Genomic DNA, 25,631 nt, shown 5'->3' on the forward strand with positions numbered 1-25,631 from the left:
GGAGCGGTAAGCGGTACTTGGTCACTTGTCGTGTTGTCGTTCAGCCTTCTTGTTTGGGTGGGTTCTCTGTTGTTGATTTTCAGTGTAAGGTTATGGCTCTTCATGTTCAGTGGGTTTGTCGGTTTGTCTCTTCTCTGTCCTCTTGGGTCTCTTGCATGGTTTTTTTGTCTCGGCTTGCCACTCCACCGAATCTTGTTTTTTCTGCTCCACATTGTCATCCTCCAAATTCTCTGTTGACTGCTTGGTGGGCGTGTAAAGGATCCCTTACAGTGTCTTCTTTGGGTATTGGTTCGGGTATTGATTTTTGTCCTGTTTCTACTATGTCTACGAAGTCTGCTTATTTGTTTCTTTTGTCTGAGAATGCTCTCTCCTCATTGTGAGGAGAAGTTCTTTCCTTTGTTTGGTTCTCGTTGTTGGTCTTCTACTTGGCGTCAGCTTTTCTTTTTTGATTTGGATCGTCCTGTTATTGATTTATGTTGGAAAGTCTCACATGGGGTCCTTTACACGACCGAAAGGCTTGCTGGTTTTGGTTATGCTCTTTCTACTGCTTGTTTTTGTTCTGCTCCTGTCGAGTCTCTTCAACATCTGTTTTTTCACTGTCCTCTGGCGGTCAGTGTTTTGTCGTGGCTTCAGTCTCTCATGTTCTTGGCTTCTCCTCTTTGTCCTACTATTTTGGTTTCTCAGTTGATGAGTTGTCTGTGGTTCCTCGGATTTTTGTTCACATCCTGAATGTGCGCAAGTATTGTATTTGGGGGGCTTGGAACGATTTTCGTTTCAGAGGTGTTCGTCCCTCGGCTGTTGATGTTATGGAGCATGTGAGGTCTCGTGTTCGGTTTAATCTCCCGTTGTTTTTCCGTCGTTTCCGGTCTGACTGTCATCGTCGTTATTTTGTTCGTCAGTGGGGTGCTCATGGTGTGGTGGCTTTGTTACAAAATGATATCTTGGTCGTTCATATTTAAGTTCTTGTCTTGTGTTGCGTTTGTGTTGCGTTTTTTCTGGGATGAACCAACGTCTTGGGGTTGGGTAAAGTCTGTTGACGGGTGGCCTTTCATTGGCCGCTTTTCGCCCTTGTGCTGGGTCGTGTTTGTTTTGGTTTGTCCAGTTGTTTTTGAGTCCTTTTTGTCGTTTTGTCGAATTGTCGTTTAGGAGTGTAAGTCAGGCGAGGCATCTCCTAGATGCAATTCTTCGTTTGTGTTTGTCTTTTGTTATTTGTTGGTAGGGGAGGGGTTTGATTCCCCGGTGAAGTTGGGGTGTTGGTGCACCCCCGTTTGAGGTGAACCGTTGTGTTTGACGGATTCGTCGTTATGTCTGGTGGCCATTACACTCACCCTACCGAAGGGCCACCCATTCGCCTTAAACATAAAAAAAGTTACCTGACGCAGGAGGCACTGTGATCAGGGAGGTTGTCCTCTCAAGGTGAGGCTCTTTCATTGCACTTTGATTTGGTTGACCCTTGCGATTACCCCAAATGTGGGTAACACAAGCGTATAATTTCTGGTAGTGGGGATCTGCCTTCGCGCTAGTCCCCGCACCAACCCCCGGTGGCAAAGTTGGTTAATGGGAAGGTTTGTTAGTATTGTTTTAGGCAGGGCAGAGCAGGAGATGCAGTGGTCGTGTAAGGACTAAGCAAGGTGAGTTGTATTTGTGAAGTCCACTGCTGAAATTCTAGGTGAATGTTGGGTACTTGGTGCACTGCAAAACTGTGATTTTATTTCTTTCATTCTTGGCTGTAGAGAGAGCGAGACGACGTGTTTATTTCAGCCGCATCGATTAGTGGCACTTCCATCGATAGGCGAGTGAGACAAGAAAATGTCAGCGGGTCGAGCTCTCATCCTCGTGCATCGTTTGGAAAACATAAGTGGATGTGTGTTTGTACTGCTTCATCTGCCATCTATATGCGTGATAGATTTCTTTTGCGTTGTGTTATGTTGCGTTCTGGAGAGCCCGTTTTGCATTGAGTAACTGAGGACCCGCCAGATCAGTTGGCGTTACATTTCTGTGGCCAACATTTTGTGGTTTCTCTATGTTATCAGTTAATTGAATTGTTATCATAAAAAGTAAATCTTTTATGCTCAGGATAGTGTCTTATCCACCTTTTCAATACGTACTGTCCGTGTTGAGCAGGGAACAGTAAGACTTTGAAGTGCGCTACGTCACATAAGTCACGTTTTCGCAAGATGAATGTTATAGTGTTGTAGCCTTCGTTGTATACATATCATCCGGGCTAGATTAACTTCCATCTAATGCATAACAGTGCATGCATTTTTTAATTGTCGTTTCCTGTTCTTTGCTCACACGAAAAGATACGTTTAATGTCATAAACGTTGGATGGATAAGATCTCGCACGTACGCGGTCCCTTGGGAATACAAGTTCCACTTTCTCGTGTGAACTATTTTGTTTTTGTTGTATGTCTCATTTTTGACATATCTTTGGCATGTTCTTTCATGGAGAAAACTGAGATTATTTGAGATAATCAAGTGTACAGAAGGAAAAAGGGAAGCCTACAACACGGGGTATTCCCAGGCGGTCTCCCATCCAAGTACTAACCCCACCTGACAGGGCTTAACTTCGGTGATCGGACGAGAACTGGTGTTTTCCCTGTGGTGTGGTCGTAGACAAGTAATTTGACGGGAAAATTAACTTTGTTATAAGGGGGAAATGAAAACGAGGTCATAGCAAGCACAATGTGCATTTGTCCTCTTGCCGTCAACGCAAGTGCCATGCAATGCTGGTCGCTGCTGGCCACTGTACAAGGCAATCGTTGTGTGCGCCTTGCTTTCAGGTTGGCTTTAGGCATTCTTTCCTTGGCACGGATTGTAATCGGACCATTATATCTTGTGGCCATGAGACTGGGAGCACCTTGTCGGCTGTGAGCATCTACAAGCATCGCTTCTCGGCCTTTTGGCTAAGATAAGTGCCAATTGCGCCTTACATCAGAAGCTGTGCCTTCATCTCCCTTCCTTGTGGGAAGAAGAAGAAGAAGATGAGCGATTGACTTAGCAACATGAGTGGTCACACTGAATTACTGATTGACGATTCTGTTTCTGTTGTTTCTGTAGTTCCTGAGACTCCTGTGGATGCTATGGCCTCTCCCTCTTGGGCTGACTCTGTTCCTGATGATCCTGCTGCTGCTGCTGTGTCATCTGAGTTATTTTCAAAGAGCCTTGGTGGTGATATACCACTCCCACATGTTTTGGCCGATCTGATGAGTTCTGGTGTCCGCTTCGATGCGGTCCCTGCTGAGCGATGGTCTACCATCGGGAACACCATGCGCCTTACCATACCACAGGGAAAACACCGGTTCTCGTCCGATCCGTGAAAATCTCTGGAAATCGTTCCTTTTACCTAGCCATCGAGCCAGGATTTTTGCTCAGCCCTGCCCCTAAGAGTTCAGTGATTTTTTGTCAGTTAGTATTTCTACAAATTCCACTCGCCTCACTGACTGTGAGGGCGACGTTCTCTCTCGCTGCCATGGCCGACAGGAAGGCTAGAAGTTTTACTTTCAAAACTCCTCCTGGAGTAAACCTTGGAGTGATCAGAACCGCCATAGAAGGAGAATCCAACCCTACTGCGATCAAGGTCTTCCAACAAATCTCAGCATCGGTATATTTAGTTGAACTATCTACTCAAAACCTCACAGAAGAACTTATCGAGAACGGCTTCACCGCCGGCGATCACCACATCAATTGTCACCCACCATATGGCTACTACCTGAATGTCAGTATCATGGGCCTCAAGGCTTATGTTGCCGACGATGAAGTCACTACAAGTCTACAACAGTACAGGGAAGTGAAATCCTCTGTTATCCGTCTCAAATACCGAAGCGATCACGAGCTAGCTGGGCTCAAAAACGGAAATCGCCTAATTAAAATGATCCTAACTGCGCCCTCTATTCCGTATTCCCTACGTATCGGGGGCGAATGGTGCAGGATCATCCACAACAACCAACAACGAGTCTGTACACACTGCCAAGAATAAGGACACACAAGGAAACACTGCCCGACAATCGAATGCCGGTGATGCCATGAACAGGGACATTTGTCTTTGAATTGCCCTCAAAATACCTCGGAGCGTGACAGGAATGTCGCCGATAATACTGCCGATGACACTACTCCAATGCTCACTGAACCTGCTATTCTCCCTCCAATAGAAACTACTACAACGAGCCCTAATGTAGAACAACCATCGATCTCTGCCGACCCGACCTCTGAAACCTCAAACTTTCCAGCTCAAGAAGACCCGACCTCAGGACACAAGCGCCAATTAACCACGGACTCGGACTCTGACAATAGTATAAAACCTCAACAACGCCGGCCTCGCTTAAATCCAGCTCCGAACCTCCAAACTGCCCGATCAACACTCATGGTCTGCGTTTATCGCAACGCAGACAGCTAGCTTTTAACCTTTTTAAGAGGCACAAACACGACATTATTTTCCTCCAAGAAACTCACTGGACCGATGACCTAAAACCCGAAATTCAACGTGAATGGGGAGGGCCAATAATTTTTAGTAACGGCACTGCTAATGCTCGCGGCGTTGCAATTCTTTTTAGAAAGGAATTTGAATGCGTAATGAGACCACCCAGAACTGACGACACCGGACGTATTGCAAATATTTCTGTCACGTATGACGATCACGCCATTAACCTCCTGAACATTTATGCCCCCAACACCGACACAGAACGAAAACCATTTTTCCAATCACTCTCTACATATATCAGCACTACTCACTACACCATTATTGGTGGTGATTTTAATTCTATCGCCAATTCATCCCTAGATAAATCTGGCGGCGCCACACACGCTCGCCAAACAGCTGTCACGACCCTTCACAGGCTATGTTCAACTCACCTTCTTTCTGACATCTGGCGTGACCGCAATCCAACTTGTAAACAATTCACATGGACCGGTCAACACCCCATAACCAACGCACTCATCCCAACCCGCATTGATAAATTTATTGTTAGCACATCACTATCACCTTATATCACCAAAACCACCATCCAACCGTACCCCTTTTCTGATCAAGACATGATTACCCTAGCCATCGATTTCTCCCAACAACCACGGGGAGAGGGTTATTGGCATTTCAACAACTCGCTACTCGCCGATCGTGATTTTCAGACATCTATTACCGATTTCTGGTCATCCTGGCTTACCCTGAAACCCCGCTTCCCTGACCCGCTCGTTTGGTGGGACAAGGCCAAACATCATTTCAAGAAACTTGCTATCCAACGCAGCAGTGCCCTACGAAAAATCTCCCGACATCAGCGCTCTCAACTTGAGAATAACCTCGCGCGACTCCAACGCCTTGCTACCTCTGGCCAACCCCAAGCCATTCAACGCTACCTCAATGCAAAAGCCCAACTCCGCGAATTCGAAGCCCAAGACCTCGAAGCCCTCACAATCCGTACACATACTCGTTACCACGAAGAGGGAGAAAAAAGCACACGCTATTTTCTCTCTCTGGAAAAGGCCGCCCAATCCAAACAAACCCTGAATATTCTTTCCACCGACAACCTCCAAACCCTCACCCAATCCGTCGACATCATCCATGAAACTCACCGTTTTTATAAAGAACTCTACACTGCCGACCTCATCACTCCTGCCGATCAAGACTCTTTCCTCGACGTTACCCTACCACGCCTTTCTGAACACGCCCAAGGATGCTGTGAGGGACTCGTCTCTGAACGTGAACTACACTCCGCTCTCTCCTCCATGGAGAATAATAAATCGCCAGGTTATGATGGCCTATCCACGAACTTCTACAAGAGTTTTTGGCATCTTCTAGGACATGAGCTCACTGGCGTCTACAATCACGCCTTCTTAAATGGCACCCTCCCTCTCTCCCAGCGGCGGGAAATTGTTACATTATTGTACAAAAAAGGAGACAGGACCAAACTGAAGAACTGGAGACCAATCACTTTATTGAATACAGATTACAAAATCCTCACCAAAGCACTCTCGAAACGCCTTACCACAGTACTCCCTTTCATTATACACACTGACCAAACTGCATGCATCCCAGGTCGTACTATTAACGACAATACACGCCTCATACAGGACACAATCACGTACGCAAACGAAACGAACACTCCTCTCGCACTCATCTCTATTGACCAACTGAAGGCATTTGACCGAGTCTCTCACCAGTTTCTTTCCAAAACCCTCTCAAAATTTGGCTTTGGGCCACAGTTTATTAGTTGGATTAAATTATTATACAACAATGTCTCTCGTTCGGTTAAAACGAATGGGCGGCTCTCTGCTTTCATACCGCTCGAACGCGGCCTACGTCAAGGTTGCGCTCTCTCGATGCCTCTCTACATCCTCACTGCTGAAATCCTCGCGACCCACATCCGCTCTCACACCGCAATCCAGGGTCTTCGCCCTCCTGGCTCTGCCACGGAAGTACATATATCCCAGTACACCGATGACACTACTCTCTTCTTCACTGAACACGCCTCCATCCACACCACTTTTGAAATCTTCCAGAACTATGAACGCGCCTCTGGTGCCAGGATTAATCTCAACAAATGCAAGGGCTTCTGGTGTGGGGCCTTCATCAGTCGCCAAGACTCCCCTCTAGATTTCGAGTGGAACACCGACGCTTTTCCCGATAAGATCCTCGGGCTCTACGTTGGTAACAGTGACTGCTCCCTGCGAAACATGGAACATAAAATTGACAAAATCAACACTACCATCCCTGCATGGCGTCACCGCTCCCTTAGCTTTAAAGGACGCGCTCTCATCATCAATGCTCTCCTCACCTCAACACTCTGGTATCAGGCCACCAACCTCTACTTCCCCTCTTGGGCTATTGACAACATAGAACGTGCGATATATAATTTCTTCTGGGACAACAAACGCCCTCTAGTATCTCGCGACATCCTTTCCCTTCCTTTGACAGAGGGTGGTTTCAACATTCTGCGAATTGCCACCAAAATACAAGCGCTCCGTATCAACACCATTCGTCGCCTACTCGAACCCGAATGCGCCCACTGGAAATCCTTTACAGCCCATTTCCTCCGCCTCACCAACATGCCCCTCGGAAAACTCACCCTTTCTCTGGCTTACACCCCCCAACACATTGATGCTCGCCTTCCTCTGTACCACAGGGACCTACTCCTCGCCTGGCACAAACACTCTCATCACATCCGCACAGAACCGCCTGTCATCCTGCCCGACATTATGAATGAACCTCTATTCCGTAACCCCCCCTCATCACCGACCACGATACCCCCCTCTACTATCCTGAGTGGGCTCGCGCAGGCCTCATTCAAGTTAAGGATCTTTGCTACATCGCATTCCCGGATTCCTACCCCCCCTTGCCATCCACGAACTCCTCACTACTACAGATGCCTCGCCTACTCGCTCCTCTACACGCACCGCTCGTGAATTCTAAACCATCCTCACCGCCCTACCAACATCATGGATTGCTCTTATCACTAAGGCTCAATCTCTTGCCCACCCCTCCCTGCAACCGATTTTCTGTCTCTCAAGACCGGCCACAAACGGAACCACGCGTATTCCCCTGTCTGAAGGATCTACCAAAGTTTTCTACCAACAACTCCAGGCGACCTGCAACATAACCATACCAGCTCTCCAACACTGGAACTCCAACATGCCCACCCTCCCCCCCTTCAACACTGCATTCTGGCAACAAGTATACCCGACACTGGCATCCAACAAACAAGGCGACGTCAATTGGCAACTTATCCACCGTGTCCTACCAACCGCTCTCTCACTCTATCGTGCACAAGTCTACCACACATCCCTGTGTCACCGCTGTCCCCATACAGACACTAGCGAACATGCCATCCTACACTGCCCCTCATCTCACACTTTCTGGCTCACACTCCGTCCCTACCTACTCACCATGACCGACAACCACCTGACCCTTGACGAATCAACTAAACTCTTCGGTCTCCTACCAGACCAACAACGACAGCCTCAACTGAACAACTCCACAACTAAACTCGTGAACTGGACCCTTACTATTGGTCGATGCGCCATTCACAAAGCAGCCGTTGATTATCACCTACGTTCTGATGTCATACCCCCTATGGATTTATTCATAGCCTCTGTACGATCGCATTTAAAATATCAATACAAATTATGTAAACTCCGCAATCAACCAGAACATTTTGTCAATACCTGGTGTATCCGATCTGCATTAGCCTCTGTTGTCAACAATAAGCTCGTCTTGCACCTGTAACCGATTATTATATTATCAGTATAGTAGTTTCCCTCACTTGTAATACCCAACTGTAGCTTTAGCTAGACATACCCAGTGCTATATTGTAATATTTATGCCGAAATAACTGAAATCATGATGTTGGCTCTTATTGTAATACCCGCTAAATTGACAAATGTGAAATAAATACCGCTCATATCGAGCTCATTAGAAAAAAAAAACCATGCGCCTTGACAAGGACCTGTCGGTGTATTTTTCCTACGAAACAGTTTCTAATAGGCAGGAGATCCTCGAAGGCTTTGACACAGCTGGTATTGACATACACTTTACCTCTTCTGTCCAGTTTCGTCGCTTAAATTGGACTTGGATTGTCACATTTAATGACCATCGTGCTAAGAACGTTGCATTAGGCATAGATGAAATAATCATTTGTGGGTGCCAGGTTCTTCTTGGCGACTGTGAAAACCGAGTTCAGTTAGTTAAGGTCTACGAAGCTCCGTGCGAAATGCCTGACACCGTTTTAATTGGCCGCTTGTCGGCCTACGGCAAGGTGTTTTCTTTTCGTCGTGACTGGATGTCGGATAACTTCTTTAATGGAATTCATACGGCAAAGATGCGTATCAACAAAGACATTCTATCGTGTATTCACATTGCGCGTGAATTTATCCGGGTCTGATACCCGGACCAACCTAAAACATGCCGTCGATGTGGTTCCCATGATCACCTTGCTGGCAAGTGTGATTTGTTTCATTGTCTTAATTGTGAGCTGCCTGGCCATCGTGCTGTCTTGTGTCCGTTGCCTGTTATGTGTAGCGTGTGTTTAAAGTCTGATCATCGTTTTCGGGATTGTCCTTTTGTTGTTTTTGGTGGTAATATTTCGTCGGTTCGTAACTCTCGTCCGTCTACGTATGCCAATGTTACCAAAGTTGTCTCTGTGTCTCGCCCGCCGCCTGCTGATGCCCCTGTACCCGTGTTAAAGGATCCTGTGAAGAAGAGTGATGAGAATCACAAGAAAGCGGAGGTTAAGAAGAACGAGGTCGAGAAGAACAAGGAGAACGAGAAGAATGAAGAGGACGAGATGGATGAAGATGAGGAAGATGAGGAAAATGAGGATGATGAGAAGGATGGAGAGGATGAAGATCATTTGGATGAAGGTACCTGGTCCCATGATTGTTCGGGGGTTCAAGAGCGGGAGCGTGACTCCTGTGGGGGCGCCGATGAGCATTGCTCTCCTGGCGACTGTGCCTCGGGTGTTTCTGCCCAGGTCCAGCCCCAGGAGCGGTGGCGTGAGCGGGACCGCTCCCGCGGGGGTGATCGCAAGTGTTCCAAGACCCCTGGGCATGAGGACCGGCAGTCGCTTAGTGATGACAAACGGGGTAAATGGCAGATAGTTAACAGGCGTCGATAGTATCAATGCTCAAATTACTGACACTGACTTTCTATGCGCGCGGACTCGGTACACCCGCAAAAGGAGACACGTGTGTCGTCTGGAGCCGGCTAACGAATTTTCATGAAATTGGGCTGGAAAGTGCTATTGGTTGTTTGGGGGCGCCAGGTCGGCCAGTGTGGGCCTGCTTGTCTCCACATCCTTTCAAGGTTCTGTCATTCGTTTTACTTTGGATTCTAAAGGTCACGTCATTAGTGCATTGATACTAACGGGCTCCCATCAAATCAATATTGTTAATGTGTATGCTCCAAACACCGTTTCGGATCGGAAAGCTTTTTTTTCAAAATTTGCATACTTTTTTCCTTTCCCCTTTTCGTATTGTCGCCGGCGATTTCAACTGTATTGATAGCGTGCTGGACTGTTTGTCGTCTTCTAACCTATCTCTTCCGCATAAGACTATGTTTCAGTCCTTTGCCACTGATTGTTCTCTTGTCGATGTTTGGCGTAGGCAAAACCCTCGTGGAGTTTCTTTCACCTAGGCCAATGTCAGTTATACTCAGGCTTCGCGTATAGACCGTTTTCTTATTTCCCGTGCTCTCCTTTCATTTGTTCAGAACAGCGGTACTTTGCCATGCGCTTTTTCAGACCATGATTTCGTTTCCCTGAATTTGACTTTGGATGGCTTTGCATGTTCCTGAAACGGTGTTTGGAAGTTTAACTCCAGTCTGCTTTCTGATGACGACTTTAAGTTCGAAATGTCTACTCTCATTAATGCTCAGAAACAGCGTCGAGCTAATTTTGGTTCCCTTTGCGCATGGTGGGACGATTTGAAATTGAATATCTGTAATTTTTGCATTAGCTTTAACCGTGAACGGAATCGATTAACTAAGTGTTTGATTCATGCTAAATCTGATCTGGCTTTCGGTGATCACTCGGCCTGAATTAGGATTCGAGATTTTGAGAGCGCTCTCTATTCCCTTATTTCACGTGAAATGGAGGGCGCCAAAGTCCGATCACGCGCCAAGTGGGTGGAGGAGGGGGAGAGGCCCACACGTTATTTTTTCCATCTTGAGATAAAAAGGGCCGTGAAAAATTCCTTTGATTGCCTTCTCGATGCTAATGGTTTGGAGAAGACAGCTGGTGCTGACATTGAATCGATCCTAGTTGATTTTTATAAGAACCTTTATGCTAAGGATACTCTCGACCTGCGAGTCCAGGGCAGTTTAATCAATGATCTAGAGTTTTCCTTAACTGCCTCCGAATGTGATAGTTGTGAAGGCGAGTTTTCTAGTGAGGAACTTTTCTCGGGCCTTAATAGCCTTCAGACTGGGAAGTCGCCTGGATCAGACGGCCTTCCAACTGTGTTCTACATCGCTTTCTGGGAGGACCTCGGCGATGTTCTCACTCGTATTTTAAATGAGTGCTATCACCGGGGTTCTCTCACTGATAGTCAACATGGGGGCTCTTACGCCTAGTTTTTAAGAGAGATGACAATCGCTTAGCTAAGAATTGGCGTCCTTCTTATTTCGCTCCTCAATACGGATTATAAAATTGCTTCTAAGGCCATCACCGAGCGTCTGAAACCCGTGATGGAATCCATCGTTTATCAGGATCAGACGTGCGGTGTTGTCGGAAGATCGATTTTTTCCAATTTACAACTTATCCAAGACACCCTGGATATGATTGACAAAACTAATGAGTCTGGAATTCTAGTGACTCTCGACCAGGAGAAGGCTTTTGACCGTGTTGACCATTCTTTCTTTATGTGTACCCTTGTAAAATTTGGTTCCAGTCCTTCTTTCTGTAAATGGGTCAGTCTTTTCTACAACAATGTCTTTTCTCGTACAATTGTCAACGGTAATCTTTCGGCACCAGTGTTTCTGGAAAGGGGAATGAGGCAGGGTTGTCCCCTGTCTCCTCTCCTTTATGTACTCGCCTCTGAAGTCCTCTCAACCCAAATTAGGCGGTGCGATCAGATTATCGGTTTCCGGCTCCCAGGCGCTTCCGGACTTCAATTTAAAATTTCGCAATATGCCGATGATTGCTACAATATTTTTAAAGACTGAAACCTCTCTTTGTCGTCTTTTGGAAGTTATTCGTAGATTTGAATTGGGTTCTGGCGCTAAACTTAATACCTCTAAGACTGAGGCCATGTGGCTCGGCCGATGGCGGTCACAGGGGGGTTCTCCCTTTGGATTGAAGTGGGTTCCCAAGATCAAGATCTTCGGTGTCTATTTCGCTAACGGCTTGCTCTCGGTGGAATCTGATGATTGGAAATCCAAACTCGATAGACTTGAGACTCTCTTAAACCTGTGGAAACAAAGGGAGCTTTCATTTATCAGTCGCGCCATGATTGTCAATGTTCTTGATGCTAGCTGTTTCTGGCATGTTGCTAAGATTCTCCATCGTCGGCGATGGGTTTGTGATCGTTTTCACCGCTTGGTTTGGTTTTTTATATGGAAAGGGAGGATGGAGAATGTGAGCCAGCAGCGTTGTTGTGCCCCATTAAAGATGGGGGGCCTAAACATTGTCGACTTCTGTACAAAATGTATGAGCTGCGCCTTTCTTGTTTTTCTTCTCTGCATGATAGCTTCGGCTGTGAAAAATGGCACTTTCTATCTCGCTATTTTCTTGGACGCCGCCTCGCTAAGCTTGATCCTCGTTTCTCCTTTTCTTCGAATTCTGTTCCTGTTTCTCCTGAGCCCTCCTTTTCCTATCGTCTCTGTCGGTTTTTCAATCTTTGTTTGATCGAAATGGTGCCCTGCCTGATGATTTGTCCTCTAAGAACATTTACTCTCTGCTCTATGCTTTGCCCTGACGTGTGCTGGCTACCGGGGCGACGTTGTTGGCCGCCCCATTAATCAGTGGGCCTCGGTGTGGCGAAAGTCCCGTTTCAAGTTTATTGAAAATAGAGACTCTGATTTGATTTGGCTTCTTTTACCTGATGCGGTCCGCGTTCTAGATAATCTTAGGGCCTGGGGTTATATCGACGTGGACCTTTGTGCGGTATGCTCGCGACCTGAAACTGCTAAACATTGTTTTGTTGATTGTTGTAGAACTGTGCGGGTTTGGAACTACTTTGCAGCTTCATTTTCTCGTCTTCTCGGTTTTCCCTTTGTTTTGTCTTTCCCATCTGTCTTGTTCCCCTTTTCTGTCTGTTCGTCTTCTCCTGGCCCTTCAGTTTTTTATTATTTGGCTGCGACCGTCCTTTTTTTCATTTGCCATACGCGCATTCTTGCAACTTTTTGCAACAGAACCCTTGGTATTCATTCAATTATCAACAATGTTGTTAAGGATGTTAGATCGCACGTTCAGGGTAACTCTTTAGATAGGGTGAAGTCATTTTGGTCTATTTCGAACGTTGTTTGTTCTGTCCCTCAGGACAATAAAGTTACCTTTCATCTTTAGTTTTTATCATGAGTTTCCGAAGCTAGGTATTTAGTATGGCTTTTGCCTTAATGGACTTCTGATTTTGGACTTTGGTTTTTGTAGTTAGGACTTTGGTTTTTGTAGCTAGGTTAGTTAGTTTGGACTTTGAGCTTTGCTCAACATGAACTTCCTTTACATTACTGTAATCTTTTTGGGTTCCTTTTAGGTTCATCACTGTAATCTTTTACAGTTCGTCTTAGGTCCATCACTGTAATCTTTTTCGGTTCCTCTTAGGTCCATCACTGTTATTTGGGGGATTTGATCTTTTTACCTGGGCCCTTCAGCCCTTGTAAATAAACTTTTATCAAAAGAAAAAAAAATCTGTTCTTATCAGCTTAATATCTGATACGCTGCTCATCAAGCAGCTCATATATTAAACTGATTTATGGAACTGGGCCGTGGAAAAGAGGCTTGCCTCGTCCTGGCCACGGGTTGCCTCGGTATAGCACTACCTCCGAGTGTGGTCCACTTCCCTCTGGGGAAGAAATAATCAAATGAAAGCAGAACAAGTGCCCAACCAACCTTCACATTATGTTCTCTTCTCTCGGTAGCATAGCAGCGAGTGGACAGCACGACACGACAGGACAAGGATCACGTGACCTCCATTACCACATGGTATGCGCAGACAAGTTGCGTTTTTGGTCCCGCAGAGGCCTTTTTCTGACCACTGTGCTATTTCTTTCTCATGGGCTCTCCCCAGCCCCGTTCCTCCGGGTCCGGAGCTGTGGAAGCTCAATCTTTCTGTTCTGGATGAGGCCGAGTATATCGACCTCATCTCCAATTTTTGGTCTTATTGGCAGTCTTATTTGTCTAGTCTTGCTGTTCATCTTAAAAGTCATATTGATTCTGGTCATCTTTCTTTTCTTCCTGTGTACCTTTCTACTCTGTCTCGTCTTCGTGCTATGGATGTTGAGGTTGCTCGTGGTGCTCAAGTTCGTGCCTGGTCGAGGAGGGTGAGTCCTCCTCTGCTTACTTCTTCCGGCTTGAAAAGAAAAACGGCACTGACCGTATTATATCTCGGCGCTGAGAGCTAGTGATGGTACTTTGGTTACGGATAAGGATGGGTTGTGTGATGTTTTTCGTTCTCTCTATTCGGATCTTTTCTCTGCTGCTCCTTGTAACTCCAATGCTCGTGCTGAGCTTCTTTCTAACATTTCTTCTTCAGTTCTTCCTTTTGACGATAGCGAGGTGTGCGAAGGTCTTCTCAGCCAGGAGGAGTGTTTTGCGGCTCTTCAGGCCATGGCCCGTGGTAAATCTCCTGGTTGTGATGGCCTTCCCATAGAATTCTATTTAAAATTTTGGCATGTTTTGGGCTTTGATTTAGTTTGTGTTTTGAATTCTGCTTTGGTTTATGCTCTTTGTCTTGCTCTCAGCGCCGAGGTATCATTACTTTATTGTTTAAGAAAGGAGATCGTCTTGATCCCAAAAACTGGCGTCCAATCTCCTTGTTGAATGTCGATTACAAAATCACTTCTCGTTCTATTGCTGCTCGTCTTCTTAAGGTTATTCATTTGGTTGTCGATAAAGATCAGTCTTGTGGTGTTCCTGGCCGTTTTATTGGTGAAAATGTTGCTTTTCTTCGTGATGTTGTTGATTTCTGATCTTCTTCTGGTGCTCCTGCTGCTCTTCTTTCACTTGATCAAGAAAAGTTATTCGACAGGGTTGATTGGGCGTTCCTTCGTTCTACCTTACATGCCATTGGTTTTGGGCAGTCTTTTGTTGGGTGGGTTAATTTCTTTTACAATAATGTGAGTAGTTGTGTTAATGTTAATGGTTATATTTCAAATTCTTTTAAGTTATCTCGTGGGGTGAGGAAGGGATGTCCCCTGTCCCCCGACCTTTATGTTTTAGTTGCCGAGGTACTTGCCTGTAATATTCGTTCTAGTCGTTTAATTTCTGGTGGCCATTGCACTCACCCTACAGGGGGGCCAGCAATTCGCCTTAAACATAAAAAACTTACCTGAACGCGGGTTTGGCTTTGTAAGTCAAACCCTGTTTGGTAGTCTTCAATTTTTGCTGGGAGACATTCATTTTTGGAGTGTGGCCCTGGGCTTCCTTTTGTTTTATTTTGGAGTGTGGTTTTTCATTCATTTTTTTGGAGTGTGGTAAGGTTTTTGTTGTGATTTTCTTTGCTGTTATTGGTTTCTTTGTTTTCTTTTTTCTTATATCTTAATAACTGAGTGGAATATTAGTGTGATTCTTTAAGTTGATAATTATTACTTAATTGACATTAGTCCTTTAGCAGCTGCTTAAGGTTAGATTTTCGTTAACAGATTTTGTACTGTAATTGGTAAAAGGATTTAGTTAAAAACAGATTAATTTATAAAAGAATTTCATATATCTACGCATAATGGTGCCGCGCAACATGCGCACTCTTATCATAAAGTTCGGCTTCCTGGCTGGGACGTCCCATGCCGGGGTTGCCGGCATCATTGCTGACTCCCTGGATGGTCTGGTTGATTCAATCCAGGTCTGTCCGGGGGGCTTTATCCGCATTTCTTTCATTGATCCTACGTAAAAGAAGACCTATGACGAGGCCGGTTCCATTTCATTTGGTGACGTTCGTTGTAACATGGTTGTTTTGACTCCAATTATCTTTGTCATGGTGTATTTGTTTCCCTTCGAGGGCAATAATGACCGGGTTAGGGAGGCCTTAAAATTTGTTGGGGACGTAAAAGAAATTAAACATCAATAGTGGTCAAATGTCCCTGGTGTGCATACAGGTACCGGTTTGGTCCGCATGGTGCGTAAGCACGATATTCCGCGCAACGTTATAATTGATGGTGTGAACTGCCGCGTATGGTATAAGGGACAGCCCCTTGTCTGTGATATATGTAACGACAATCACAAGGCGGCTGACTGCCCTCTAAAGGGGAAATGTAAGCGGTGCCACGAAGCAGGGCATTTTGTCCATCATTGCCCTAAGCCTGCATGGTACGTGCCGGGTGACCCGGCTACGCATAATGATGAAGAGTTTAGTGATAATGATAGTGTTGCTAATGATGTTGGTGCTGGTGCAGATAATGTTCCAGTTGTTGTGCCTGATGCTGTTGAGCTGGTGGTTGTCCCTGAGGCTGTGCCTGCTGGGGACCCCGCCGGGCCTGTTGCTTGTCCTTCACCACGGAGTCTGTTCCTGGTGCGACTATGGAGGTGGGGGCGAGTAAATCTACTGTTGAGTCCAAGGCGATGGTTGTGGATGAGCTGGATAACCAGCTTGATGAGTTGGTCAGCCAGCCTTTGTTGGTTAGTCAGTCTAATGGGGCTGATGAGAGGGTTCTGGATCCCTCTCCTAGGCAGGGGTCATCGGGTGATGGTGTTTTGGAGGTCCCCGCTACAGTGGGAGCACCTCAGGAGGAGGTTTTGGATTCCTCCCCTTCATTCTCTCCCCTTTTTGGGTCTGTTTGGTCTTTGCCGCCCTCGTCGGGGGGTTCTGTTGGTGTGGCTGGGGATAGTTAGGCCTCGTTGGATGGGGAAAAGGATTCTAGGGTCCTGAGATCTAGAATCCCTGTCAAGGCTGGGCGTGCTGGTGGCTCCGTGGACACACAGCCTCTGGTGTCACCGGAGGAAAAGGCACGCATGGTTCAACGTTTGAAGGCGGCTCTTCCGTCTTCTACGGACGATCTTGTCGAGGGTACTCAGCCCCCACATTCGTTTGCAGTGCCTCTTCCTCCCCGGGTCAGCTCTCGTTCTGGTCCGCGGATGTCTCTTCGTGCATCCTCTCATTCCCGGTCTCGTTTCGGGGATGAGAGGCCTCCTCTTAGTCCGGACTCCCATAGTTCTTCACGTCAACGTGCTGCTTCACCTAGCCCTGCTAGGCACCGTTAAAATTTACCGTTGTCTCGCCACCTTTTAGTTTTTCGTCATGGGTTTTTTTCTACTTTTTGTTATATTATGGCTCTCACAATTATTTCTGTTAACGTTAATGGGTTGAGAGATGGTGACAAGCGTCTTGGTCTTCTCCAGTGGTTGTCCCGTCTCTCTCCTTCGGTAGTTTGTCTACAGGAGACCCACACTGTCTCTAATGATGATCTCCTTTCTTGGTTTTCTCGGTTTGGTTATTTGTGTGCTGGTTCTTTTGGTACAAATCATTCTCATGGTGTGGTTGTTTTGTATCGTTCGGTTTTGGAGTGTCGGTATGTTGTTTGCGAGTTCCAAGGTCGTTTTGTTTTGGTTGAGTTTGGTCTTTGCGGTTCTGTTTTCCGTGTTGCTTCTATCTATGCTCCTAATCGTAATCCTAATCGTGACGCTTTTTTGGTTCCTTGTGTTGACTCTATCTATCCTGCTGTTCCAACTCTTTTGTGTGCCGATTTCAACACGGTCCTAAACCGTGTTCGGGATCGCGATGGGTCTTGTCCTTTTGATGTCTCTCGAGAAAGTTCTGCTTTGTTGTTGGCTTTGTTTTCGGATTGTTGTGTGGTGGATATTTGGCGTGAAAGGCACCCAAATGATTCTGCTTCTACATGGTTCCGGCCCGATGGGGCCATTGCATCGCACATTGACCTCATCGGTTGCCCGTATTTTTTTTATTTTATTTATTTTTTATTTTTTTTATTTCTACTATACTAACGTTACTTACAAAAACAATCCTCTATTATACTAGCATTACTTACAAAAATTACATTACTTACATTACGGGCTATTACTCTACTAACAATACAATGCAATACTCTACTTTTTTTTCACGTTAAGAACAAAATTACACTATTACATTGCAGCAAAAAGAAGCCAAAAAAAAAAAATTCAATAAATAAATCAATAAATATATATATATACACATGCACACATCCATACACACACATACATATACATATACATATACACCTCTACTTAGTTGAATAGCAAACTAGATGAAAAAATCCATTTCTTTTTGAACAAATTATTATTTATATTGTTTTTTAAACTTATGAAACGTTCAATTTCATACTTCATTTTCAGTCTGACCTTAAATCTCTGTAAGTCAGGGTACCTTTGATCTCTCCTGCAGTCCCATAGATACAATTTTCCGATGATAATAAAAAAATTCAGAAGGTTTAGAAGTGAAGAATTTTGAGAGGAGATTATTCCCACTACTACATCTTGAAGTGATAATTGGATCCTGTCATTCGTTAGAGAGAGCCAATAGCACTCCAAATCAGACCAAAACAACCTTGAATGCCTGCATAGAAAAAGTATGTGGTGTAATGTTTCAGGTACTGTCTCACAAAAACTACAGAGATTACTTTCTTTGAAACCGATTTTATGCAATGTAACATTAGTAAACAGAATAGAGTTTAATATTTTGTATTGAAAAGCTTTTACGTATGGTTCAAAAGCAACACTATGAGGAAGTATAAAGACTTGTTTCAGCTGGTCAAGAGACAGGTGGAATTCACTTCTTAGATTAATAGCAGCATTTGCAAATTGCGCCTTATTACTGATCAATAAATTATAATAATCTCTTGATTTTTTTTCGTTACATCAAAGGTGTTATTTTTTATTTTTAAGATTGGAGTAGGTGCTGGAGGATTCTGAGGAGTATCTAATTTAAGGTTAATTGGTATAGAGTGACGGAGTCCTGCCCACTTTAAAAGATTTGTTTTGCTAAGTTTGCGTGTGACACAGTTAAATGATTCTTCAACGTTCAAATGAAATAACAGATCCTTGACAAAAAGTATTCCAGATTCAAAATACTTTTTATAGTAAACAGGTTTATTTCCAATGAGTATCTCTTTATTGTTCCAAATTATATAACACCAATTGTGTTCTGAATCAAAGGTATTTCGAAAATGAGTCCACCAGCTCAGAAGTTCATGGTAAAATTGAGAAAATTGTGGATAATCTTTCAAATCATAATTACAGTTAAAGAAGAATAAAGCACTGAACCGTTCCAAAAGGTAACATAGGTTAACCGTATGCTTGGGTACATTATGTGTCTTCTGTAGACATTCTGCCGTGTCCTTTTTCTGACCACTGTGCTCTCTCTTTCTCATGGGCTCTCCCCAACTCCGTTCCTCCGGGTCCGGGGTTGTGGAAGCTCAACCTTTCTGTTTTGGATGAGGCCGAGTATATCGACCTCATCTCAACTTTCCGGTGTTATTGGCAGTCTCGTCAGTCTTCTTTTCCTTCCCTCACTGGGTAGTGGGACAGCGGTAAAGCCCATATTAAGCGTATTAGTATTAATTATTGTGTAAATCGTGGTAAGAGTAAAGTAGGAGAACGTGATATTTTGTCTAAACTGGCTGCCCATTTAAAAGTTCATGTTGATTCTGGTCGTCTTTCTTTCCTTCCTGTGTACCTTTCTACTCTGTCTCGTCTTCATGCTATGGATGTTGAGGTTGCTTGTCGTGCTCAAGTTCGTGCAGGAGGGTGAGTCCTCCACTGCTTACCTCTTCCGGCTCGAAAAGAAAAACGGCACTGACCGTAATATCTCGGCGCTGAGAGCTACTGATGGTACTTTGGTTGCGGATAAGGATGGGCTGTGTGATGTTTTTCGTTCTTTCTATTCGGATCTTTTCTCCGCTGCTCCTTGTGGTTCTAATGCTCGTGTTGAGCTTCTTTCCAACATTTCTTCGGTTCTTCCCTTTGATGATAGTGAGGGGTGCGAAGTCTTCTCAGCCAGGAGGAGTGTTTTGCTGCTCTTCAGGACATGGCCTGTGCTAAAGCTCCTGGTTGTGATGGCCTTCTCATGGAATTCTATTTAAAATTTTGGCATGTTTTGGGTTTTGATTTAGTTTGTGTTTTCAATTCTGCTTTTGGTTTGGGCTCTTTGTCTCGCTCTCAGCGTCGAGGTATCATTACTTTATCATTTAAGAAAGGGGATCGTCTTGATCCCAAAAACTGGCGTCCAATCTCCTTGTTGAATGTCGATTATAAAATTGCTTGTCGTTCTATTGCTGCTCGTCTTCTTAAGGTTATTCATTTGGTTGTCGATAAAGATCAGTCTTGTGGTGTTCCTGGCCGTTTTATTGGTGAAAATGTTGCTTTTCTTCGTGATGTTGTTGATTTTTGCTCTTCTTCTGGTGCTCCTGCTGCTCTTCTTTCTCTTGATCAAGGAAAGGCATTCGACAGGGTTGATTGGACGTTCCTTCGTTCTACTTTATATGCCATGGGTTTTGGGCAGTCGTTTGTTGGGTGGGTTAATTTATTTTACAATAATGTGAGTAGTTGTGTTAATGTTAATGGTTATATTTCAAATTCTTTTAAGTTATCTCGTGGGGTGAGGTAGGGATGTCCCCTGTGCCCCCTTCTTTATGTTTCAGTGGCTGAGGTTCTGCCTCGTAATATATGTTGTAATGGTTTAAATTCTTGTTTGTCTCTTTCTGGTTCTTCGTCTTCTTTGCCTGTTGTTTCTGCGTACGCTGATGATACCACGTTGGTTGTTTGTTCCGTTCCTGGTATTTTGGCTGTTTTTGATGTTTATTCTTTGTACGAGAGGTGGTCTGGGGCTAAATTAAATTATGGTTAATGCGAAGGTTTGTGGTTGGGAGGTTGGAATGGGCGCACTGACTCACCGATTAACATTACTTGGTCGTCAGTGAAGGTGAAGGTGTTGGGGGTTTTTCTGGGTCCAGGCAATGTGGAGGAGGACAATTGAAGGCCGCGTATCAACGCTGTGGAAAATGGTTTAAACTCTTGGTGTCAGCGATCCTTATCTTTTAAGGGCAGGGCACTTGTTATCAATGCCTTGGCCCTTTCCCGTGTGTGGTACGTGGCCTCTCTAATCCATGTTCCCCGGTGGGTCAGTGTGGAATTAAATACGTTAAGTTTTAAGTTTTTCTGGAGCGGTAAGCGGGATTTGGTTGCTCATCGTGTTGTAGTTCAGCCTTCTCGTTTGGGTGGGTTCTCTGTTGTGGATTTCCAGTGTAAGGTTATGGCTCTTCATGTTCAGTGGGTTCGTCGCTTTGTTTCTTCTCTGTCTTCTTGTGTCTCTTTCATGGTTTTTTGGTTTTCTTCCCGGCTGTGGAGTCTCTTTCACATTTGTTCTTTCACTGTCCTCTGGCTGTCAGTGTTTTGTCGTGGCTTCAATCTCTCATGTTCTTGGCTTCTCCTCTTTGTCCTTCTATCTTGGTTTGCCATGCGCTTTTTGGTTTCTCGGCTGATGAGTTGTCTGTGGTTCCTCGGGTTTTTGTTTATATGTTGAATGTCTGCAAGTTTTGTATTTGGGGGGCTCGGAATGATTTTCGTTTTAGGGGTGTTCGTCCCTCGGCTGTTGATGTTCTGGAGCGTGTGAAGTCTCGAGTTCGGTTTAATCTCCCTTAGTTTTTCCGTCGTTTCCGGTCTGACTGCCGTTATCGTTATTTTGTCCGTTACTGGGGTGGCCGTCGTGTGGTGGCTTCGTTGCAAAATGATGCTTTGGTTGTTCATATTTAAGTTTTGGTTTTGTGTTGTGTGTGCGTGCCCTGGCCGTTTTTCTGGGGTGAGCCAACATCTTGGCGTTGAATGAGTCTGTTGACGGGTGGCCTTTTGTGGGTCGCTTTTCACCCTTGTGCCAGGTCGTGCCTGTTTTGGAATCCTTATTGTCGTTTTGTCGAATCATCATTTAGGAGTGTAAGTCAGGCCAGGCATCTCCTAGGTGCAATTCTTTGTTTGTCTGTTTGTCTTTTGTTATTTGTTGGTATGGGCGGGGTTCGATTCCCCGGCGAAGTTGGCGTGTTGGTGCACCCCAGTTTGAGATGAACCGTTGTGTTTGACGGATTCGTCATTATGTCTGGCGGCCATTGCACTCACCCTACTGGGGGGCCAGCCATTCGCCTTAAACATACAAAAACTTACCTGACGCGGGAGGCACTGTGATCAGGGACGCAGTCCTCTCAAGGTGAGGCTCTCTCATTGCACTTCGATTGGGTTGACCCTCGCGATTACCCCAAATAAGGGTAACTTGAGCGTATAATTTCTGGTAGAGGGGACCTCCGTTCGCGCTAGTCCCCACACCAACCCGCGGTGGCAAAGTTGGCTAATTGGAAGGTTTGTTGGTATCGTTTCAGGCAGGGCAGGAGATGCACTGGTGTTGTAAGGACTAAGCAAGGTGAGTTGTATTTGTGAATTCGACTGCTGAAATTCTAGGTGAATGTTCTGTACTTGGTGCACTGCAAAACTGTCATTTTATTCCTTTTATTCTTGGCCGTAGAGAGAGCGAGACGACGTGTTTATTTCAGCCGCATCGATTAGCGGCACTTCCATCGATAGACGAGTGAGACAAGAAAATGCCAGCGGGTTGAGTTCTTGTCCTCGTGCATCATTTGAAAAACATAAGTGGATGTGTGTTTGTACTGCTCCATCGCCCATCTATATGTGTGATCAATTTCTTTTGCGTTGTGTTATGTTGCGTTCTGGAGAGCCCGTTATGCATTGAGTAACTGAGGACCCACCAGATCAGTTGGCGTTACATTTCTGTGGCCAACACTTTGTGGTTTCTCTATGTTATCAGTTAATTGAATTGTTATCATAAAAAGTAAATCTTTTATGCTCAGGATAGGGTCTTGTCCACCCTTTGAATACATACTGTCCGTGTTGATCAGGGAACAGTAAGACTTTGAAGTGCGCTACGTCACATAAGTCACGTTTTCGCAAGATGAATGTTATAGTGTTGTAGCCTTCGTTGTATACATATCATCCGGGCTAGATTAACTTCCATCTAATGCATAACAGTGCATGCATTTTTTACTTGTCGTATCCTGTTCTTTGCTCACACAAAAAGATACGTTTAATGTCATAAACATTGGATTGATAAGATCTTGCACGCACACGCTCCCTTGGGAATACAAGTTCCACTTTCTCGTGTGAACTATTTTGTTTTTGTTGTATGTCTCATTTTTGACATATCTTTGGCATGTTCTTTCATGGAGAAAACTGAGATTATTTGAGATAATCAAGTGTACAGAAGGAAAAAGGGAAGCCTACAACACGGGGTATTCCCAGGCGGTCTCCCATCCAAGTACTAACCCCGCCTGACAGGGCTTAACTTTGGTGATCGGACGAGAACCGGTGTTTTCCCTGTGGTATGGTGCTAGACAAGTAATTAGCCGTGAAAATTAACTTTGTTATAAGGGGGAAATGAAAACGAGGTCTGAGCAAGCACAATGTGCATTTGTCCACTTACTCTCAACGCAAGTGCCATGCAATGCTGGTGGCTGCCGCCCACTGTACAAGGGCGATCGCTGTGTGCGCCTTGCTTTCAGGTTGGCTTTGGGCATTCCTTCCTTGGCATGGATTGTAATCGGACCACCATATCTTGTGGCCATGAGACTGGGAGCACCTTGTCGGCTGTGAGCATCAACGGGCATCGCTTCTCGGCCTTTTGGCTAAGCTCAAGTGTCTTAGTTCCGAAAGTTTTGAGAATTTCCTTCTTTTCGCGTCCCGGATCACCGGTTTTTTTCGTCTGAGCAAGTTTTTAGTGTTTTGGCCGAGTCCTTTGGATTATTTTGGAGTTCGTAACAAGTTTTTTTCAGATTTCCTGACGTTTTTCGAGTGGCGTGTTGAAGATGGCCGCGAGACCTCGCAATGCGTTCGCTCACAAGCGTTCGGTCCGCCTTCTTGTGGAAGATGGCATGGAGCTGAATGCTCTTACTCTAGTCCGATCTCTACCGGATTTCCAAACTTCAATTACTGGCGTTGTCCCCATGTTCAGAGGCAAATGCTTTGATATAACGTTGGATACTCCCGAAAATGCGTCACGTTTGGCCAAGGTTGGCTTGGACTACAACAACACAGTTAAACCTCTGCGACTCCTCGGGGCTCGCTCCATTCATGTGTCGATTTTTGTGTCCGTGGAATACCCGGACTTGGATGTTGTCTCTTTCCTTAAACCTTACGGCAAATTGAAGACCGACACTCTTAGGCGTCTTTATTATAGCGAGGAGGGCTTCTCGTACATTGAGCGCGGAATTCGCGTGGCCGAGTTCCTCTCTCTTGACAAGGATCTCCCTCGGAAAATTGTCACCAACGGAGTGGAAATTCATTTCAAGTATACGGGGCAACCCATTACATGTTATCGCTGTGGTTCGGCTGAGCATGTGGTTCAACACTGCCCGCAAAAAGCGAGGCTTCGAAGAAATCCTTCGCCCACCAGGGATAACACAGCGAGCAACACCGAAACGCCTCAAACACCGGCACAAACCGAGGACACTATGCACACTGCGCCATCTCACTCAGAAAAAACCGCCTCGCCGGCAAGCTACACGGAAGCTGTAACGCAGGTTTTAATTCCCGAATCTACACATAAACGCGCGCTCTCCTCGCCAGTCAAAGACGACAATCCATCAGCAAAAGACTATAGTCAGCGAGCAGATTGCTGTTTTTGAAAAAGCCTTCCTTCAGGCAGTAAAAGAACACGGCCCAGCAAGGACAAAACTCATGCTCAAAGACGATGGGGATCGGTTTTATACCCTTCGTTCCCTTTACCTCCAACATCTCCTCGGGAATGCGCAGGACGCGGATCCTCGAAAAGTGTCTAGGAATAACGTAAATGAGAAGGAAAAGGAGAAATGGCAGGCCTTGAAAGCAACACTGAAACAGGACGCCTTTGCTCGTCTCCTGACTGTCTGCGAGAACCAACGCAGGGATCATCCGACCTTATTTTGAACGTTAAGTTTTACCAGTTTACTCCCCTTTTGTTGTTACAATTATGTTAGTGTTAAGAGATAACTTAGTTTTTTTCCCTTTACTCGTCATTATGGCCGTCTCGCTAGTTTCTATTAACGTTAAGCGAGTCAAAGTTTTTGAATCTCTGAAATCCCTAAATTTTGATTTATTTTTTCTGCAAGAAACACACCTCGCCGACTCTCTTTCGAGTAAGGCGTGGGAGAATGATTGCGGAGGCCAGTGTGCGTGGTCTCCGGGCTCAAATAGATCGGCGGGAGTTGCTGTACTTGTTCATCCGAACAGTTCTGTGAAACTTGCCGATTTCCACACCGATTTAGCCGGTAGGGTTATTACTGTTAAACTCGAATTTGATCAATGTTTTTTTCCAAGTTGTCAACGTGTATGCGCCGAACAACCACGCAGAACGTGAATTATTTTTTGACAACCTCTGGCGCTTTCCATTTCCGAATCTCGACACCTTTGTGGTCGGTGATTTTAATTGTGTTCCAGATATTCAGCTGGACAAATGGGGCGGCGATGACAGCTTTGGAGACAGAGCTGTCACACAACTCCATGCCTTCACCGATTCCTTGAATTTAGAAGACTTTTATTGTGTTAATTTCCCTACCGGGCGTTTGTTTACATGGTTTAACGGCCCTCATAGTGTAGGCTGCCGGCTGGATCGGTTTTATACTCCTAAGGCTTGGAGATCACGCATCACCAATTTTAAATGCAATTCCTTTACAATTAGTCTAAAGGTCACACTCGGAAATTCAAACCCGAGGGGACGAGGCGTCTGGAAATTTAACACTCAGCTGTTAAAACCAGAATCTTTCTGTTCAGCTGGAAACGATTTCTGGCCGGCCTGGCACGACAACAAACCAGCTTTCACTGATCCACGAATTTGGTGGGACGCTGGTAAATTACAGCTACAAGAAATCGCCATCTCCCACAGCATTGAACAAAGTCGTGAGAGAAGGCGAGAAAAATCCAATTTAGAACATGTGTTCCAGCTTATAACAGCTCGCGGTAATTCAAACACCGCCGCCAATCACGTTCACC

The 25,631-nt window shown here is 45.2% G+C and overlaps 1 protein-coding gene, 4 non-coding genes and 1 pseudogene across 5 annotated transcripts; 4 read left to right on the plus strand and 2 right to left on the minus strand.

Moving 5' to 3' along the window:
* Positions 1-1,365: 1,365 nt before the first annotated feature.
* Positions 1,366-1,529, plus strand: LOC138012014 (U1 spliceosomal RNA). The gene has a single exon (XR_011124909.1). It is a non-coding gene; the product is annotated as a U1 spliceosomal RNA (small nuclear RNA).
* A 970-nt stretch (positions 1,530-2,499) lies between these two features.
* Positions 2,500-2,618, minus strand: LOC138011907 (5S ribosomal RNA). Its single transcript, XR_011124815.1, has one exon. It is a non-coding gene; the product is annotated as a 5S ribosomal RNA (ribosomal RNA).
* A 6,381-nt stretch (positions 2,619-8,999) lies between these two features.
* LOC138011240 (luc7-like protein 3) lies at positions 9,000-9,602 on the plus strand. Its single transcript, XM_068858193.1, has one exon. The coding sequence runs from the start codon at positions 9,000-9,002 to the stop codon at positions 9,600-9,602; it is 603 nt and encodes a 200-aa protein (XP_068714294.1).
* A 3,701-nt stretch (positions 9,603-13,303) lies between these two features.
* LOC138012107 (U2 spliceosomal RNA) lies at positions 13,304-13,484 on the plus strand (annotated as a pseudogene).
* An 8,269-nt stretch (positions 13,485-21,753) lies between these two features.
* On the plus strand, positions 21,754-21,917 carry LOC138012011 (U1 spliceosomal RNA). The gene has a single exon (XR_011124907.1). It is a non-coding gene; the product is annotated as a U1 spliceosomal RNA (small nuclear RNA).
* Positions 21,918-22,882: 965 nt separating this feature from the next.
* LOC138011908 (5S ribosomal RNA) lies at positions 22,883-23,001 on the minus strand. The gene has a single exon (XR_011124816.1). It is a non-coding gene; the product is annotated as a 5S ribosomal RNA (ribosomal RNA).
* Positions 23,002-25,631: the final 2,630 nt, after the last annotated feature.

Source organism: Montipora foliosa, chromosome 7, assembly GCF_036669935.1.
Source record: "Montipora foliosa isolate CH-2021 chromosome 7, ASM3666993v2, whole genome shotgun sequence".
NCBI classification, from domain to species: Eukaryota; Metazoa; Cnidaria; class Anthozoa; order Scleractinia; family Acroporidae; genus Montipora; species Montipora foliosa.

Coding starts and splice junctions, on each gene's coding strand:
- LOC138011240 (XM_068858193.1), top strand. CDS start 9,000: ATGTGTAGCGTGTGTTTAAAGTCTGATCATCGTTTTCGGGATTGTCCT.